The 20,205-nt window shown below is 43.8% G+C and overlaps 1 protein-coding gene across 2 annotated transcripts; it reads left to right on the top strand.

The window, feature by feature from the left end:
• The first annotated feature begins 526 nt into the window (after positions 1-526).
• Positions 527-17,151, top strand: LOC147080371 (transmembrane 9 superfamily member 3-like). Of its 2 annotated transcripts, none has more exons than XM_085981200.1 (5): positions 527-676; positions 7,960-8,099; positions 12,423-12,491; positions 15,924-16,070; positions 17,048-17,151. In XM_085981200.1, the coding sequence occupies exons 1-5, from the start codon at positions 566-568 to the stop codon at positions 17,133-17,135; spliced, it is 555 nt and encodes a 184-aa protein (XP_085837326.1). In that variant the 5' UTR covers positions 527-565; the 3' UTR covers positions 17,136-17,151. The 2 variants fall into 2 exon arrangements, with proteins under 2 accessions (XP_085837326.1, XP_085837325.1); XM_085981199.1 differs by lacking the exon at positions 17,048-17,151 and adding an exon at positions 16,636-17,019.
• The last annotated feature ends 3,054 nt before the right edge of the window (positions 17,152-20,205 follow it).

Below are 20,205 nucleotides of genomic sequence, written 5' to 3'. Positions count from 1 at the left end.
AGGAGGTAGAAGCAGGCTGTGCGGGGTTGGAGGACTATGAGGCTGAAGGCCGTAGAAGGAAGATCTCCAGAGGAGATGAGGTCAGTGACAATCTGGGAAATGATGGTTTGATGTTCAGTGGTGAGGTTATGGTCCAGGGGGAGGTAGGAAGAGGTGTCTGAAAGTTGGCGTTCAGCCTCTGCAAGGTAGAGGTCGGTTCGCCAAACAAGAACAGCGCCACCCTTGTCAGCAGGTTTAATGCCAGTGTTGGGGTAGGACTGAGAGAATGGAGTGCTGCAAGTTCAGAGAAAAGTCATTTATTGGCTGCAAAGCCCTTTGATTTGTCTTTGGGCTGTGAAAGGTCCTGTGTAAATACAGGTTCTTTCTTTCTCTTTGTATAGATCAGTTGTTTGAAACTCCCATTCTCGTCCAAGCTATTAACTAATTATTTTTCTGCATAACTGTCAAATAAGTATGTAACAAAAATGTAAAGTTATTAAAGCAGTGTGAACACTGATCATGTAACCGATTTCAATTCTGAATTTGTGCTTTTTATCTTTAAACAGGCAGAAGATGGATAAAGCAGATGTTTATTGGGGCATTCCTGATCCCAGCCATGGTGTGCGGAACTGCATTCTTCATAAACTTCATTGCAATCTATTATCATGCATCACGAGCTATTCCTTTTGGAACAATGGTAAGCACGTCAGCACTGAACACAAGCGATAAATGGTAACAGGTCAAGGCCAAGTCTTCACAAAGATAAGTATAAATGAGGGAAGCCATTCAGCTCGTCCTTCCATAGAAAATTGTTCCGCCCTCCCCCCGCACCATATTCGCAGCCTTCTGAATAATTTCAAAGGTTTCGCCTACACTAACTACCCTTGAAGTTCTTTTTAAGTATTGAACGCTCTTCGTGTGCGGACGTCCTCCTTGACATTTAGGTGGAGCTTGACTTTTACCAGTTTAACCCAATGTCCCTGTTCACATAGTATTTTATATATCTCTAAAAGGTCTCCTACCATTCAAATATTTTAAAGCTGAAGATTCGAGACGTTTGCTAGTCTGCACTCAAATGGCGTCCTCTAACACTCAGGATTGTCCTTGTAACTTGTTGGCTCGGTTTCTAAAATTGAAAGGCGCACTCAGTGGCTTGACCGGAGAACTGTAAAGTTTTAGCAAGGTAGCCTTCGTTTCATCTGCTGATTTGGCGGTATAGGGCAGCATTCCTTTAGCTTTAATAATTGATGTTCTGCATTAATTGGCTATGTCAGTTGTTCGTCTACTATCATTCCCAGATCATTCCGCCTCTCTCCCTAGCTAGTTCAATACCATTCGATGCATGTGTTTCCTATTCTTTCTTCCAATGTTTAATACCTTGCATTTGTACATACTAAATTTCATTTGCCATCGTTCTGTTTTATCAGACTCAACCACCATAACCTAGCTAAGTATTGTTTGCCAGTTGGATCAAATTGCATTTTGTTTCTGAATCCACGTTGTTTTAACAGTAAGGGGGCCCAGCACCGATCTCTTTGGGGCTCTGCTCAGCACATCTCCCCTAACTAGTGCCTGCTGCTTCCTTTCTTTCCACCTTTTTTACTTATCCACTTCTGGGTTTTCACCATGGATACCATTGCCTTGAGATTTGACAATACTCATCACTTCTTTTATGTAAAGCTTTATCAGAAGGTTTCTGACTGTCTAAATACACTGAAAGGAAGAAGAACTTACATTTATATGGTGCTTTGCACAACCTCAGGACATCTCAAAGCACTTTACGGCCAATGAATTCCTTTGACAATGTAGTCATTGTTATTTTGTAGGCATACATTGCTGTTTTTTGGTCCTTGGCTGCTATGAGATGAATGGCCAATTAACCTGATTTGATGGTGTTGTTTGCGAGATGAATGTTGTCCGGGACACCAAAAGGCCTCCCCTTGCTCTTCTTTCAGTAACGCTGTTTGTATCTTTTACGTCCATCTGAGCTGGCAGACAGTTTGGTTTAATGTCTCATCGGAAAGATGGCACCTCCAACAATGCAGCATTCCCTCAGTACTGCACTGAAGTGTCAGGCTAAATTATATGCTCCTGGGATAGGGCTTGAACCCACAACCGCCTGACTCTGAGGTGAGAGTGCTACCACTGAGCCACAGCTGACGCATGTCGAGGAGCTTCCCATTGTCAACTTAGGTTGTCATTTCTTCAAAGTAGAGTCAATAAGGTTAATGAGACAGGATCATCTCCGGAAACCATCTTGGCTGCCATGTATTAGTTTATTTTCATTCAAGTCATCCTTTAGTTTGCTCCCAATGACACATTTTGTTATTTTGCCAAGTTATTGATAGAAGACTAATGGGTCTGTAGCACGATAGCAAAATACTGCGGATGCTGGAAATCCGAAATAACAACAGAAAATGCTGGAAAAACTCAGTACCCGGTCTGTAGTACCCGGGTTTGCTGTCTTGCCATCTTGAAAATGGTTAGCGTGTTGCTTTTTTTTCCAATCCCTAACCCTTTGTACATTAACTCTCTCCTGATGACCATCAGCACTTTAGATTTATCTGTAAGCTCACTTTTTTTCTGTGCTTTGAACCTGTCTAGGACCTCCCATCCCAGTGATGTTGAAATAGTTAAATTTAATTGAAGAAAGTCCTATGTTGGGTTGCATGTTTTTGAGTCTTTGGTAAATATTGGAATATGTATTTAGTTAGTATATATGTTCATTATTATTTTTACATCATTCTCCATTTTATGTCTTAATCCTTACAGGATCTTATTACTTCTCTGACCCTTTTAATACTGGAAGATTTTCTTGCTGTTGCGTTTGGCTTCTGCCATTTCTAATTCCCTCTTTACTCCTCTGATTACCTTTTTCTTCAAGGTCCCAGTGTTCTTGGGATTCCGGCACCCTTTTCCCTACTTTTTCTATTTCACATTGCATTGTTTGTTTAGTCTGCACTTGCTGGTCCCTGGTGTTTATCTTCCATTCTCGGCCGTCTGTCTTTAAAGCTGATCCTGGGCCTGGGCCGAGTTTTTCTTGAATACTAGCCACTATTGATCCATTAAAGCTCTTCACATAATCACTTAAAGGTAGTTCTGACGAAGGGTCTTCGACCTGAAACGTTAACTCTGTTTCTCTCTCCACGGATGCTGCCCTGGCCTGCTGAGATTTTCCAGCGTTTTCTGTTATTTCGGATTTCCAGCATCCGCAGTATTTTGCTATCATTTTTATCACTTAAAGGTAACCTTTTTAAAGCTGCTCATTGATTTGCAGTATTCATTGTTCTTAAATCACGTCAAATGTAATCACTCTCTGGTTGCTGTTGCCCAGGGGTACAGCGTTCCATTTCCAAAGTATGTGGGTATGTATTACTGAGTAGAGGTGCGAATTGCCCCTTGTGACCTCTGTGTTACACTAACTAGTTAAGTTTTGCTATTCCACTTTATATTGGGTTGTTTAAAATGCCCCATTAGTAAAAGACTCTTCTGTTTGCATATACCTTCCTTATCTCTTCATAGAGCAGCTTGTCCTATTTATTTTAACCTGATAGTAATAGCAACCCCTTGGCACTACATTCTTTCAGTTGGATAGCTCGTTGGAAAGCCTATCCCATATCATTGGGGCTACTTTGTTTATCTCTGATCTAGATAACTGCATCAACTCTCTTCCTGTCAAATCTGCCCTCCTTGAGTACTATAAACCCTTGTCTGTTGTACTTGTGTCAATCGGCAGAGATTAGCTATGTTTGAAATATCTACTGCACCAGAATTTTCAATTGCCACCACAGTCTCAAGCCATCCTATTCTAGTTGCCGGTTGCATTTGTTTATGTTCACCTTAATACAAGCTCTGTTTTCCACCTGTGGCTGCTGATTATAGTCTGTTGAATCCCGCCTTTCTCCCTGGGTAACTCTGTCCTCTTGCGACATCCAGTAGTATATTGAGGGTTGTCACTTTTCCAGTTTTTGACAGACTGTTAGGTTTTTGGATGGGCAAATGTTTAAAGGTTGGAAGTGATTGATTTTGCACAGGTTAAAGCACAATGGTCTTCAAGAATACTTTGCATTATAATCACAGAAAGCCCACAGTGCAGATAGAGGCCATTTCGGCCCATCGAGCCTGCACCGACACATATCCCACCCGATTCCTGTAACCCCTACACCAACACATATCCCACCCTATCCCCGTAACCCCATGTATTTAATCCCCCTAACACTAAGGGTCAATTTATCATAGCCAATCAACCTAACCCGCACATCTTTGGACTGTGGGAGGAAACCGGAGCACCCGGAGGAAACCCACGCAAACACGGGGAGAATGTGCAAACTCCACACAGACAGTCGCCCGAGGCCAGATTCGAACCCGGGTCCCTGGTGCTGTGAGGCAACAGTGCTAACCACTATGCCACCGTGTCTGCAGTTTGCACCAATTATCTGAATTCTGAGCATTCAGTCCGTTTACTTGGGGGTACTGGCAGTGAGGCTGATGTTCAGAAGCATGTCCTAGGAGAACGTAGATACTCCTCAGTTCCTGAGACAGTCCTCAATTGGTGATTACCTTTCTGAATCATGTAGAGCAATACAAATTGTCATAGTCGGTTTCATAACTATTTCTAGGACATTTGGCTCAGGCACGCTTTGCAGTGTGGAGTGGATATTCGGGTTGTTGCGCTGCAAAACTTGACTGGTTCTGACTTTTTCTAACCTGATGAAATTGGTATTAATGGTTTGCTGCTTATATTCTTTTGGTATTTGGATAATGAGCTAGTAACTTAATCTAATCTAGTTTTTTGTGGACTTCAATTAATGTGATCAGCCATTACTTTTCTGTTTAGTTCAGTAATTCTCGAAAGTCTTTCCACCACCCCTCTCAATGTACGTTTCGAGCTGTGACAGCAGGAGGCTGACGCAGCTAAGTGAATGGTCTCAGTTTTAGAGATGATGAAATCCATGATCTCCTTGCACCTGGCTGAAGTAGGAGGTTGCAGGAGATAGGTTGTTATGGAGAAGGGTGAGGATGATCCTGGAGTAGCAAGAGGAGTTTGCAGCACAGATGAAGTGGCAATAGTGCTTGAGGTATGGTCCAGCCTACAGCATTCACACTTGAAGTTGTAAAGATGGTGTTGTGCCATGGGGCGCAGTGGAGACTGAGGGAGCTGGTGGTGATAAGGGTGTCAGAAGCAGAGACAAGGCAGCAGTTCAGCAAATCAACAGATGATCTGGCAGTTAGAGGACCAGAAGATGGGTTTTGGGGGTTGGGGTGCTGGGGGTACGGAGACCATGAAAGTAAGGCAGAAGGGGGTTAGGGGTGCTAAGGAAAATATTTATGGTGTTCTTGTGCATCAGGTCGTTACTAGAGTGCAAAGGACTAGTGGACTTAATTTGACTGATTCCCCTTGAGTGCTCTGCTCACAAAGCTTCCCACCCCACCAAAATGCTTCCAGACATCAGCCTCCTCCTGCTCTGTGCTTCCAAACCGCTCTCGCCCCGCTGCAAGTATGGACCAGACCACACTGATCCCGTCTTCTTAGAGCCTAACATTGTCTCATCCTGGCCTGTGCAATCACTCCTAGTTCTAGCTCCCAACCTCTGCTCCCCCCACCCCTCCCCAGAGTTAAGAGCGAAGTATTTAGTACATCAATGAAGGAGAATGCGTGTGAGCCACACACGGCACATAAAGGAGAGAGAAAAGACTGGTGGAGAGTACCACTTGCTGCCTCCTCAAGTGTCCTGCTGCTCACTGCTACGTTCTTGAGTGCCACCTCTGTGTCGCCGCTCCCCTGAACTGCCTCTGGATGGCGTCTGTGCACTGCCTTTTTAATGAATGACCATTCCTCGCTCTATGCAGGTGGGCAGAGGACATTGAGTTGGGTAATTGAATTAACTGAGGACCTCGAATTGAGATCCCTTTCCCCTTTTCTGTTCACTCCTTAAGCTCCGCTCTTTTCCTGTGGGCTGCTTGTGTGTTTTTGAAGTGAACCGCATGTCGGCTGTTCCATTTGCCGGGACTGGCATGACCTTCCAATCCGTAAAATGGACTGGCGGCATTATTTTAAATGGTTACATTAGTCAAAATAAAACTCTGAAGCTTCCTTTTGAGTTCTTTTTAAATAAGGAGTTGGGGAATCCTGCAGCTTTTATGTACTGGGGAGAGGAAGAGAGGAAAAAACCTGAGAGGCCAGGGCTGTTTTTTTTTAAAAAGACCAAATGGCCTGACTTTTCCTGTGTTTAAAATGGCAAGAAAGGCTGAGCACGACTCCTGGCAAACAAATAGCTGAATCTTTCCCTGCCTACAACTGTCTACAGCAAGAGATCATTCCTTTATAAGGAAGCACTTACTGTCTGAAAGCTGGCCTCAGTGATCAACAGGAATAGACTTTTTGGCTCCAAAAAGCCTTTGATTTCAACCTGCAATTTCATCATTCATTTGTAGTTTGGCTGTTTTATCCATAGTCAGCATGGATCCAGGCGTTTGGTACCATGCAGTCTACCAAGAACAATGGTGGGCTCCAAGTGTTTTAGTAAGTTAATAGTAAAAGCAAGGCCCATATTGTGAACCTGGAATACAAGATAAGCCACGTTCCCTTGGATTGCTTTGATCAGGGGTAACAGCAGTCACGTTACCCATGGCTTTTCACATAGCGCAGAATTAAAAATAAGGTGCAGACAAAGTAGTGGTCAGATTAAGACTGAAAAAGAGAAGAAATAATAAGACTAGGGTAGTAAGGGAGGTTAAGAAACAACTCTCGTAAATTCACTAACCAGTTCTCGAGGTGTGGAGATGCCGGTGTTGGACTGGGGTGGACAAATGTAAGAAATCACACAACACCAGGTTATAGTCCAACAGCTTTATTTGAAATCACAAGCTTTCGGAGCGCTGCTCCTTCGTCAGGTGCTTCACCTGACGAAGGAGCAGCGCTCCGAAAGCTTGTGATTTCAAATAAAGCTGTTGGACTATAACCTGGTGTTGTGTGATTTCTTACAGCTCTCGAGGTGTAAGAAATATGTAAATTCCTAAGTAACCTAGTACATCACACCGCAAAGGAGCCAGATCACTAGAGAGGAGGATTCACCTCTGATCCAACAGTGCGGCCACTCCCAGAGCAGGTTGGTTTTAAGCCTATCGATTAATGTTGTAGGGTTCAATAGAAAGCATACAATCACTGAGTTACATTACTGAACAAACTGAAGAGCCTACTGATAGCATAATCCTCTAAGATGTTATACTTGGCAGAATCCCAGCAAAGCCTGTGAGATTGTCATTCTGAACTGAGTGCTGTTACATTAAGTTAAATGGATCCCAGTTCAGGCTGTACTACAAGTTTGAGGCTGAGCGAAGCTATTTTATGAGCCACAGCTGCATTATGATCTGAGTCGCAAGTTAAGAGTTAGGAAACTAAAGTGCAGTAGTACTAGACATATAACAGTGTTGCCTTTCTTTTCTTATCTCTGGTAAGCCAAGAGTTAAGTGGTTTCAACCTGGTAGAATATTTTCTTAATTCATATTCACTTTGGCTTAATGTACGAGAACCCAAAGTGACCTAAATATAGCATTGTATATGGAACCTTAGACTTCAAAGATAAATCTCCGTATTTTTCCCTGATCAGGTATGACGTATTATCAGGATTTTCCAGCTAACTGTCAATATCTTAATGGGTTCTGGTCGTACATTTGAATGTTCCCATCTTAATGGATCCATGATGCCCCATTAAAAGTTCCTACAATGTACAAAGAAATTCAGGATAACCTTGGTTGGTGGAAGTTCTCTACCAATAATCACCTCTTTCTGGATTGACCTGATTCTTATAAGTACTCTGCTACGGCACTGGCAGTCACCCATTAGCTGCTTACAGTGGTTTTAGATCCGATTCACACCAGTCAAGGTTCACAATTTATCAAAATATTTCAGTGGTGCAGTATAAACATGTGCAGTAAAGTTGAATTGACTTTTAAGACACTTTTTTTCTCCTCTCAAAGGTTGCTGTGTGCTGCATCTGTTTTTTTGTTATCCTCCCACTGAACTTGGTGGGGACTATTCTTGGGAGAAATATGTCAGGCCAGCCCAACTTTCCTTGCCGTGTCAATGCAGTACCACGTCCAATTCCAGAGAAGAAATGGTGAGTAGATATGAAGAATAGTGTTATTAACTATTTGTTCAGTCATGCATTGTTTGGTTTTAAGAATAAAATGTTAAAATTATTTTGTCATGTTATTTAAACCCTGTTAAAACTGCAATCTTTACAAACAACAGCATTTAGCTGCATGAGAGAGCTCCGAGTTGGATAAAACTGTGCTGCAGGCTCCAGTACCCTTTGTATTTGTTGAAATGACATTGGACTCCTTGAAACCTGCTTCCCAGTGTCATTAGCTGTGCTGTTCAGAGTCAACCTCATGCACTCCAGTAGAATGTAGTCACACCAAGCTGTCACTTGTGGGCCAGTCTGGTGCAGACAGCATGTGGAGGCACTTAAGGTATTGATGGAAGCTAACTGGAAGAATACATTCTCCAGCTTTTCAATAGCTTACCTACCTTCGTCTTTCTCATTTTTATGAATGTCCTTGAGACCTGATGTACAGAGCTCCCTCACTCCCCATTCGGACCTGATATTTTGTGTGTTCAAACATTGCTGTTGTATTAACTTGGTTTCTGCGTTGCCTACTCTGGTTTAGAACTAGGGTGTAGTTCAGAGCAAGGTCTGCATGTAACTGAGGTATGGGAGACCACCTCACCAGGACAGTTTCTGTATGGTGGCAGAATCACTATCCCAAGTATTTTTTCTGTTTTGAACTTGCTGTTGAATATGGAGGTTGACCGATGAAGACCATACATAACAGCAACTTGCATTTATATAGCACCTTTGATGTAGGAAAACATTCCAAGGCACTTCACAGGAACATTATCAAACAAAATTTGACACCGAGCCATGAGATATTTAGGACAGGTGACCAAAAGCTTGGTGAAAGAGGTAGGTTTTAAGGAGTGTCTTGTACGATGAGAGCGATGCGGAGAGGTTTAGGGAGAGAATTTCGGAGCTTAGGGCCTAGGCAACTGAAGGCAATGTAGGTCAGTGAGCACAGGGGTGATGGGTGAACGGGACTGGGTGTGAGTTAGGACACGGGGCAGTGAGCACAGGGGGTGATGGGTGAACGGGACTGGGTGTGAGTTAGGACACGGGGCAGTGAGCACAGGGGGTGATGGGTGAACAGGACTGGGTGCGAGTTAGGACACGGGGCAGTGAGCACAGGGGGTGATGGGTGAATGGGACTTGGTGCGAGTTAGGACACGGGGCAGTGAGCACAGGGGGTGATGGGTGAATGGGACTGGGTGTGAGTTAGGACACGGGGCAGTGAGCACAGGGGGTGATGGGTGAATGGGACTTGGTGCGAGTTAGGACACGGGGCAGTGAGCACAGGGGTGATGGGTGAATGGGACTTGGTGCGAGTTAGGACACGGGGCAGTGAGCACAGGGGGTGATGGGTGAATGGGACTTGGTGCGAGTTAGGACACGGGGCAGTGAGCACAGGGGTGATGGGTGAACGGGACTGGGTGTGAGTTAGGACACGGGTCAGTGAGCACAGGGGGTGATGGGTGAACGGGACTGGGTGTGAGTTAGGACACGGGGCAGTGAGCACAGGGGGCGATGGGTGAACGGGACTGGGTGTGAGTTAGGACACGGGGCAGTGAGCACGGGGGCGATGGGTGAACGGGGCTTGGTGTTAGTTAGGACACGGGGCAGTGAGCACAGGGGTGATGGGTGAACGGGACTTGGTGCAAGTTAGGACACGGGTCAGTGAGCACGGGGTGATGGGTGAAAGGGACTTGGGGCGAGTTAGGACACTGGGCAGTGAGCACAGGGGTGATAGGTGAACGGGACTGGGTGCGAGTTAGGATTCGGGCCGCTGAGTTTTGGATGAGCTCAAGTTTATGAAGAGTGCAGGGTGGGCGGCCAGCCAGTAAAGCATTGGATTAGTCGAGTCTAGAGGTAACAAAAGCATTGATGAGGGTTTCAGCAGCAGATGAGACGGGCAATGTTACGGAGGTGGAAGTAGGCGGCCTTGGTGATGGAGAGGATATGGGGTCGCAAGCTCAGCTCCGGGTCAAATAGGACTCCAAGGCTGCGAACGGTCTGGTTCAACCTCAGACAGATGCTAGGGAGAGGGACGGAGTCGGTGCCCAGGGAACGGAGTTTTGTGGCGGTGACTGAAGGCAGTGGCTTTGGTCTTCCCAATATTTAGTTGGAGGAAATTTCTGCTCATCCAATACTGGATGTCAGACAAGGAGCGTGACACATATGGGGCAGTGAATAGTTCGAGAGAGATGGTGGTGAGGTAATGCTGGGTGTTGTCGGCGTTCATGTAGAACCTGGTGTGTTTTTGGATGATGTCACCGAGTGGCAGTATGTAGATGAGAAATAGGAGAGGGCCAAGGACAGATCCTTGGGGGACACCAGAGGTAACGATGCCAGAGCGGGAAGAGAAGCCATTGTAGGTGATAATCTGACTACGACTGAATAGATAGGAATGGAACCAGGCACGGTAGCCCCACCCAGCTGGACAATGGTGGAGGATGGCGTGGTTAACTGTGTCAAAGGCTGAAAACGGGTCAAGAAGGATGAGGAGGGATAGATTACCACAGTCACATAGGATGTCATTTGTGACTAAGGGCCATTTGAGTGCAATGCCAGGGCAGAAGCCTGATGGGAGGTACATAAGTAAGTAACCCAAACTGTTTGCACTGTCTCATTGACTGAGGCTATATGATTGACTCTTCCACCATCCAAGCAAAACTACTTGTATTGTCACAAGTAATAGAAAAGTAGGAAATCAATTGAAAGGAAACTGATCAGTTGTACAAACCTAATTGACTACTATACACATTATCAATAACTACAAACTGACTTTCCTATTGCTATAGAATAGACATGGGTCAGGTAACTGCATTGTGTAGTATAGGTCGTGGGTTTTGTAAAAAAAACTATTGGAAATACACGGCTGGTCTGTCAACGTGTAGCTAGAAGGTGTCAACTGAAGATCGTGGGTTCAAGTCCCACTCCAGAGACTTGAGCACATAAGCCAGGCTGACACTCCCAGTGCAGTACTGAGGGAGTGCTGCACTGTCGGCGGTGACTCCTTTCGACTGAGACGTAATAGATCCCACGGCACTATTGGAAGAAGAACAGGGCGCTCTCCCGGTGTCCTGGCTGATGGTTATCCCTCAACCAACACCAGTGAAACATATTATCTGGTCATTATCACATTGCTGTTTGTGGGAGCTTGCTGTAAATAAATTGACTGCCGCAATTCCCTACATTACAACAGCGACTACTTTTTAAAGAGTACTTCATTGACTAAAGCACTTTGGGATGTTCTGAGGTTGTGAAAGGCGCTATATAAATGCTAGTTCTTTCATTTCTAGAAAAGATTGGTTGGTGTTTGAATATAGACCCTTCTGAAATACTGGTGCGAGCACCTTTGAGACTGAATCATTTTATTTTATCCTTGAGATGTGGACAAGACTGCAGTTATTGTTGATAGTGTTTTTACTACTGACTGGCTTGCCAGGCCACTCCAGAGGGTGTTAAGAGACAATTTATCAAATTCAGTTTCACAATTTGCCATGACTTGAACTCACGACCCCTGGCTTGCTCATTCAGAACCATAACCACTAAACTACCATACCCTTTAAAATAAGAGAGGATGGAGAACTACAGGTCGAAGCCAAGAGTCCAGAGTATGAACTGTCACAATGTAGTTAATGGGGTTAACAGTTCAGGAATATTTTTCACATGAAAGAAGCTTGAAAGAGGTGAAGAGTTGCTGGGTGATGGAGAGATTATCTCGAGCACGGAAAATGAGAGGATTAAACTAGCTCCAAAATGGAAGAGAATGAAAAGAAAGGTGGAATAAGAAATGGGTTGGAAATTCGGGAAGTTTAACAACTTCAGACCTATCCATCTTCCCCATTTTTTTGCCTGACTTATTCTTCTTCTTCCCCATTCTATAAAAGATTTGCTAATGTAGTTCCAGCTTTCACACAACTGTGGGAAGTGCTAGTGTCCATTTTGCTGCCAATCCTTACCAGCATTCAACAGGGTGCTTTAAGCTAGTAATTTAACCTTTTTAATGCACCTTGTGTAAATACAATGCTGCGTGAGCTGTGGAATACCATGTTTATCCAGCTTTACATGAGCGCTCTCTCAGGGGGAGTAAAAAGACGATTCACAATTGCCTTCGGTGGGGTGAAAATAAGGCTTTTTCCTCTGTTGGAAGGGTAGGAGTTGTAACCTTTTGACCTCACTGGGCAGAGGAAGCTAGCTCACAGAATCAAATAAAATCCTCTCCGCAGTTGGAATCGCTTTGGGAAAATACCGGCTCAACAGATGATGCTTTCTACTTGTGGCACTAAGTTGGCAGTTGCTAATTTGGTTCTTGTGTTGCAGGTTCATGGAGCCAGCTGTTATCGTGTGCCTGGGTGGAATCCTCCCCTTCGGTTCGATTTTCATTGAGATGTAAGTATCTTTTTACTGTTGTACTATGGGGTGTCGATTGTACCTCCGCTAAGGTTCATTGCATGGCGTAGTTCACGGCTCAATTCATAATTTATATTGCTGCTACATAATATACTCACAGATCACAAACCCCACAGTGCAGATAGAGGCCATTTCGGCCCATCGAGCCTGCACCGACACATATCCCACCCGATCCCCGTAACCCCTACACCAACACATATCCCACCCTATCCCCGTAACCCCACGTATTTAATCCCCCTAACACTAAGGGTCAATTTATCATAGCCAATCAAACTAACCCGCACATCTTTGGACTGTGGGAGGAAACCGGAGCACCCGGAGGAAACCCACGCAAACACGGGGAGAATGTGCAAACTCCACACAGACAGTCACCCGAGGCCGGATTCGAACCCGGGTCCCTGGTGCTGTGAGGCAACAGTGCTAACCACTATGCCACCGTGCTATGGAATGTTCTATTCATACACTTGATCGGCATTAATGCTTAAAATAGAGCAGCTCCAGAAAGGAAGCTGGAGGCTGGGTTACTATTTTTTTAAAGTAATGAAGTCACTAGCTGCTTAGGTCAAAATAATTTTTAGAGAAGAAAAACATCAGTATAGATTTAAACAAAAGCAAATTACTGCGGATGCTGGAAATCTGAAATAAAAACAGAAAATGCTGGAAGTACTCAGCAAGTCAGGCAGCATCAGTTCTGATGAAAGGTCATTGAGCTGAAACGTTAACTCTGTTTCTCTCGCCATAGATGCTACCTGACCTGCTGAGTATTTCCAGCATTTTCTGTTTTTGAGCCACATTTTAAACCCTGTTTTAAATATATTTGAGCGAAGTCTGAAAAGTATTGGTGTCTAATTGAGACTGGTCATCTGTAATGTGTTGTTGGGTCTTAGTGCACTGCAGGAAACATCACACTAAAGTCAATGTGTTTCATACTCGTGTGATAATTCACTTCATTCATCACCATTCGCAACTCCTCAGATAATGAAGCAGTCCATGCCCGCATTCAACAAGACCTGGACAACATTCAGGCTTGGGCTGATAAGTGGCAGGTAACATTCACGCCACACAAGTGCCAGGCAATGACTACCTCCAAAAAGCGAGCATCTAACCACCGCCCCTTGACATTCAACAGCATTAGTATCGCTGAACCTCCCAACATCAATATCCTGGGGGGTCACCATTGACCAGAAACTTAACTGGACCAGCCACATAAATACCGTGGCAACAAGAGCAGGTCAGAGGCTGGGTATTCTGCGGCGAGTGTCTCACCTCCTGACTCCCCAAAGCCTTTCCACCATCTACAAGGCACAAGTCAGGAGAGTGATGGAATACGCTCCACTTGCCTGGATGAGTGCAGCTCCAACAACACTCAAGAAGCTCGACACCACCCAGGACAAAGCAGCCCGCTTGATTGGCACCTCATCCACCACCTTAAACATTCACTCCCTCCACCACCGGCGTACCATGGCTGCAGTGTGTACCATCTACAAGATGCACTGCAGCAACTCGCCAAGGCTTCTTCAGCAGCACCTCCCAAACCCGCGACCTCTTCCACCTAGAAGGACAAGGGCAGCAGGCGCATGGGAACACCACCACCTCCAAGTTCCCCTCCCAGTCACACACCATCCTGACTTGGAAGTATAATGCCGATCCTTCATCGTCGCTGGGTCAAAATCCTGGCACTCCCTCCCTAACAGCACTGTGGGAGCACCTTCACCACACGGACTGCAGCGGTTCAAGAAGGCGGCTCACCACCACCTTCCCGAGGGCAATTGGGGATGGGCAATAAATGCTGGCCTTGCCAGTGACGCCCACATCCCGTGAACGAATAAAAATTACCAGGCCCGGTTGTTCCACTTCCACTGGAAGCTTTGACAAGCCAGTAACCACCAGTGTTCTACAGCTCAAAGCTCTTGTCCATAAGCAACCCAGGTTTAAGTGTGCTTTTTACAATTCAAGTGGATATGTGAAAATTTCATGCAACCATCTTTACTGAAATAATTTAATGTTGACTGCAGTAGTGAAATTTAATATAGAAGCATTTGGGAAAAGGGTAAAACTCCGGATACTGTTTGGTTACTTGGAGGTCAAACTGTTTTATACCCTTTTTATTTAAACTTGTGTGCAACCTGGATTCAGCCTTGGGTGACAGTTTTAAGTCAAATCCAGTTCTTGAAGTCGTTTGACTGCAGTAATTCTCATTCCACCTTTTTGAAATTGGGCACTTCTATCTAGGAATCGTCCCTACTTTATGCCTGAACTTGTGCTTCAGTGATCAAAGAAAGGAAGCAGCCAGATCCTAACTAGAAGTGGAGTGAACTGGATGCAGTTGGAACTATTTTGCTTTGTGAAAATTGGACTTAAAAAAAAAAAAACGCCACATATTTCCAGTATCCTCCTTCCTTTTCTGAAGTTGCTGACTCTTGCTGGGATTTAGTTCTAACGCCACTGCTTAAGTCCTCTGGTACCTCACCCAAGTGACCATTCTTGAAGTGCTGGCTAGTTATTTGGCCATGGTGGGCATCACAGCCAACACCAATCCTGTTTCCAGCAGAAGTCACTGGATAGCAACCAGCAGCGAGACCCCTGGAGCAATATTCCCTTCCCTCACTCGAGCTCAGTTGCTGTTCTGCCAGCATGTGTGGACGTGTTTACTGTATGCAAATCTTCTGTTTCTGTTCCATCTTCCTTCACCACTAAAAGTGTTTCTCACTTTACAAATTACCACAGTGACTGGAAATGATTCTTCTGCAGTTAATTTTTAAGTTGACCCCCCCAACACTCTGTTTATTGCTGGAAAAGATTTGGATACACCAGTCAATTTGTGTATTTGAAACTTTGTAAAGTCTGAAATTGTGCTTAGGAGATGGTTTATTCTCAGCCATTCTAATCTAGTATAAGAAACCAGTTTTAAATCCGACTCTTATAGTGAAATAGTGGGATGCAGCATTGTGTTTCAGTGAAGCATAAGAGTGGATGTGTAAAAAATATATATATATTCTATCTGTCTATGTATATATTTTTGTCCATCCAAACCACCGTTGTCTGATAATTTTGGACTGCATGACACTAGAGTGAAGTACTGATGGGTACAGGTCTGTCGATGGTGAGGGCAGTGAGCAATTTGGGATGGTTGTACGAAAAATGTATCGCACAATATTAAAGGGTATTGTTTTAAGTATCATGTATTGGTAGCAATACTCTAAATGAATCGCAGCAGGGGCATGAATCAGCTTTGTGTGTCCCATTGTGGAAAGTAAGTAGAAACCCAGGTGTCTCATTTAATCTATATTATGGAGTGGGAGGGAGGATTCGTGTGTGAAATTGTACAGTATTGCCATTAAAATGAATTGTTTGATTAGTGTTTAATTGAAAAAGAACATTCATTTTGAGAGTTTTTCTCTCCATCTTTAGGTACTTCATCTTCACTTCTTTTTGGGCTTACAAGATTTATTATGTATATGGCTTCATGATGCTTGTCCTGGTTATTCTCTGCATCGTGACTGTCTGTGTGACCATTGTCTGCACTTATTTTCTGCTCAATGCTGAGGACTACAGGTGGTAAGTTGAAGAACTCCTGTCCATCTGTTTGAACGTTGGTGAAGGTTTCTTCCGCTCGAGTCTGAAACCTATTCCAATGCAAAAGTGAATCCTGCCACTAAAGTAAGCCAGGCTCGCAGAAAAAACTGATTACGTCTTATTTTCTGATGGGCACAGTTTCATGAATACCAGATGGCCTCCGATACCTTGTCCAATCGGCCATTCTTCATGTGGGAACCTAAACCATGCATTTCAGAAGGCTTTATAACCATGAAGAGCTTTGTAGCTGAGCCTCATCTTGTGCTCACCTCACATGCAGCAAGACATGCTCGATAACACCGGAATGGGAACCCTAGCCTTGTTCATGGAATGCCCAGTTCCTCAAATATAGTTAACCAATCTCAACCTGTGATAATGTGGAAGTAGTTTTACTTTTTTGTGTCGAGTGCCCTGCTAGAAGCTTAAAATATGTATTTAACAGATCGTTTTAATATAATGATCAGAGGTGCTGACATTGCATTAGTTTGTCTAAAAGCCTGACATTTGGTATGATAAACATGTTGGATTTCTTTGGCTCCAATTGCAGCAGCAACACCGACCTTGAACCATTCACCACCTTCCCACAGCCTATTGCAATAAAGAGCCCCATACAGAGTGGGGTCAGACCTTTGCCATGTGACTCTGCTTTTTGAATTAGATGCAGCTTTTCATTCAGAACAAAAACCTATAGTACAAAGATCTGTTTCTAAGACAAGACAACGACAGCTATCAGAATTTGGACTGTGTTTTACATTATAAAATAACGGCTGGCTTGATACAATTGTGACACTGTTCTTTTCTCTAACTAAGCACCACAGATGAGTACATTTTCAACCTAAAACTTGTATTGTCTTTGAGATTTGTTTCATTTATAGAATGTTTTCATATCCAGAAGCATGTTAGCCATCATTCTTGCTTAATGAGTCATTTTTTAAACACTTAACTTATTGCTATTGCAGGCAATGGACAAGCTTCCTTTCTGCGGCATCCACTGCAGTCTATGTTTACATGTACTCCTTCTACTACTATTTCTTCAAAACAAAGTAAGCAGTTATGTTCTAATTCATGTTTAAACAGCTATGACAAAAAAAGTTCTCTGGTACTTATGCAAAATAGGAGTGAATTAAGTTAATAAGCTTTTTACTAAATTAAACTAACTTCTGCGTATCCTAGTACTCATTCACCCTGACTTTCTAAGAGAGTGATACGTGCAATGGAATAGGCACAAGCTTTTCACTGCTGGGACCCGGGTTTAAATCCAGCCCAGACCCATGGCACTACTGTCTCCTCTGTCTACTGGCTGTAGGGGTCCTATCCGAAATAAGTTTGGCCAGTTTCAACTCTCACTTCCTCAGAATTAGTGGACATGAGCCCATTGCACAACACTGCCCCCAATTTGGCACTGAATGTCCGTCTTGTTCAGTGCACAGGATGAATGGTGTGGAAGATGGTAAGCTAGTGCAGTAATGGATTTCCTCTGAGGTACAGTGGGGACGTGTAGAGGGAGGTTTACTCTGTGTTTAATGGTGCAACTGATTATTTGCTGGCACTGTGTGCCAATATGTAAAGTATTCCTCAACACATCACAAAATTCACCCAAAAAATGACGGGTGGAATTGATGTTGTCTATTAAAAGAATGGTTGTATCCAAAATAATATTATTTTGTGTTCTCGTATACAAGTCTAAGTTTACTGTGATAGTTGCTTGTCCTGAAATGCAATTATACAGAAACAGAAGTAGACCGTTCATCCCCTCAAGCCTGTTCCACCATTCATTTAGATCATGACTCCCCTGTACCTCAACTCTCTTTACCTGTGTTGATACCCTTACCTGATGAAAGTCTATCGATCTCAGTCTTGAAAATTTCAATTGACCGAGCATTCATAGCCTTTTTGGGGAGTGAGTTCCAGATTTCTAATACCCTTTGTGAAAATGTGCTTCCTGATTTCTAAGTTAATGGAGTGGCATTTGCAGTTTTCCAATCCAAAGGAACAATTCCTGAATCCAGAGAGCTCTGGAAAATTGTAACTAACATACCTTCAGTTTGCTCACCTATTTCTTTAAATACCTTGGGTGGAAACCAACAGGTCCTGGAGATTTGTCTATCTTAAGTCCCATTATTTTCTCCATTACCATTTTTTTAACAATCCAATACGTTCCTCCCCTTGACTTTTTTAGGTTCCTTGTACCGCAGGTACTTTGTCCTCTTCCTGTACTGTGAATACACTGTAGATGCTGGACCAGTGTCTATATTATATTATATATATATATATATATACTCAATGTAAATGCTGAATTGTTTTAAGCAATTATATTTGCAAGTATAGACTTTTAAAGTGTAGCATTTAAATTTCATGCTTTCAATTGTGACATATCACCAACAAGGGGTCATAGTACTTGACAATGAACTGCAAGATATTTACATGGTTAAGGGATTCTAATTCTTCTTTCTCTGGTGCATAAGTGGTACAGTCTGAGGAGTGGAAATCTGTGAGATCCAGCTGCAGTTTCCCTCACGGCAGTGTTCCTATACTCATTGTGCTGTTCAGGGAGGCATTAAGCAGAAGGTCAGTGTATCTTTCCATGCCCCATCCACACTACCCCGACAGGAACAAAGGAAAATCAACGGCAAAATGAATGCAAGTTGATTTCATGTAACTCCTGAGACTTGTAGAAAGCAGCATTGTACAAGGCCTGGCGCCAAGTTACTTGCTGCTCTTGGTTTAGAGAAAGACACAGTACAGGAAATTTTGGAGTCCATTATTAAGGAGACAGTAACAGGACATTTGGATAATAATTTAATAGGACAAAGTCAGCATGGTTTTATGAAGGGGAAGTCATGTTTGACAAATTTGCTGGAGTTCTTTGAGGAAGTAACATATAGGGTGGATAAAGGGGAACCAGTAGACGTAGTGTATTTAGACTTCCAAAAGGCATTTGACAAGGTGCCACACAAGATTATTGCTTAAGATAAAAAATCACGGGATTGGGGGTAATATTCTGGCATGGATAGAGGATTGGCTATCTAACAGAAGGCAGAGAGTTGGGATAAATGGTTCATTCTCAGACTGGCAATCAGTAACTATAGTGGTGTTCCGCAGGAGTCAGTGCTGGGTCCCCAACTCTTTACAATCTATATTAACGATTTGGAGGAGGGGACCAAGTGTAACATATCAAAGTTTGCAGATGATACTAAGATGGGAGGGAAAGTAGTGAGTGAGGAGGACATAAAAAACCTGCAAGGGGACATAGACAGGCTAAGTAAGTGGGCAGAGATTTGGCAGATGGAATACAATACTGGAAAGTGTGAGGTTATGCACTTTGACAGGAAAAATCGTAGAGCAAGTTATTATCTTAATGGCAAGAAACTGGAAAGTACTGAAGTACAAAGGGATCTGGGGGTCCTGGTGCACGAAACTCAAAAGGTTAGTATGCAGGTGCAGCAAGTGATTAAGAAGGCCAATGGGATGTTGGCTTTCATTGCTAGGGGGATAGAATATAAAAATAGGGAGGTATTGCTTCAGTTGTACAAGGTATTGGTGAGACCGCACCTGGAATGCTGCGTACAGTTTTGGTGTCCATACTTAAGAAAGGACATACTTGCTCTCGAGTCAGTACAAAGAAGGTTCACTCGGTTAATCCCGGGGATGAGGGGATGGACATATGAGGAGAGGTTGAGTAGATTGGGACTCTACTCATTGGAGTTCAGAAGAATGAGAGGCGATCTTATTGAAACATATAAGATTGTGAAGGGGTTGGATCGGATGGATGCGGGGAGGATGTTCCCGATGATGGGTGAAACTAGAACTAGGGGGCATAGTCTTAGAATAAGGGGCTGCTCTTTCAAAACTGAGATGAGGAGGAACTACTTCACTCGGAGGGTGGTAGGTCCATGGAATATGCTGCCCCAAAAAGCTGTAGAAGCTACATCATTACATAAATTTAAAACAGAAATAGACAGTTTCCTAGAAGTAAAGGGAATTAAGGGTTACGGGGAGCGGGCAGGAATTTGGACATGAGTCTAGGTTCGGATCGGTCATGGCCCTGTGGGTAGCGGAGCGGGCCCAGGGGCCGTGTAGCCTGATCCTGCTCCTATTTCGTGTGCCTAATTCTGTT

The sequence above is a fragment of the Somniosus microcephalus genome, unplaced genomic scaffold (genome assembly GCF_052327205.1).
Source record: "Somniosus microcephalus isolate GS21.2 unplaced genomic scaffold, FLI_Smic_1.0 scaffold1668, whole genome shotgun sequence".
Taxonomy (NCBI): domain Eukaryota; kingdom Metazoa; phylum Chordata; class Chondrichthyes; order Squaliformes; family Somniosidae; genus Somniosus; species Somniosus microcephalus.
This window is presented reverse-complemented; position numbering and strand designations above follow the sequence as displayed.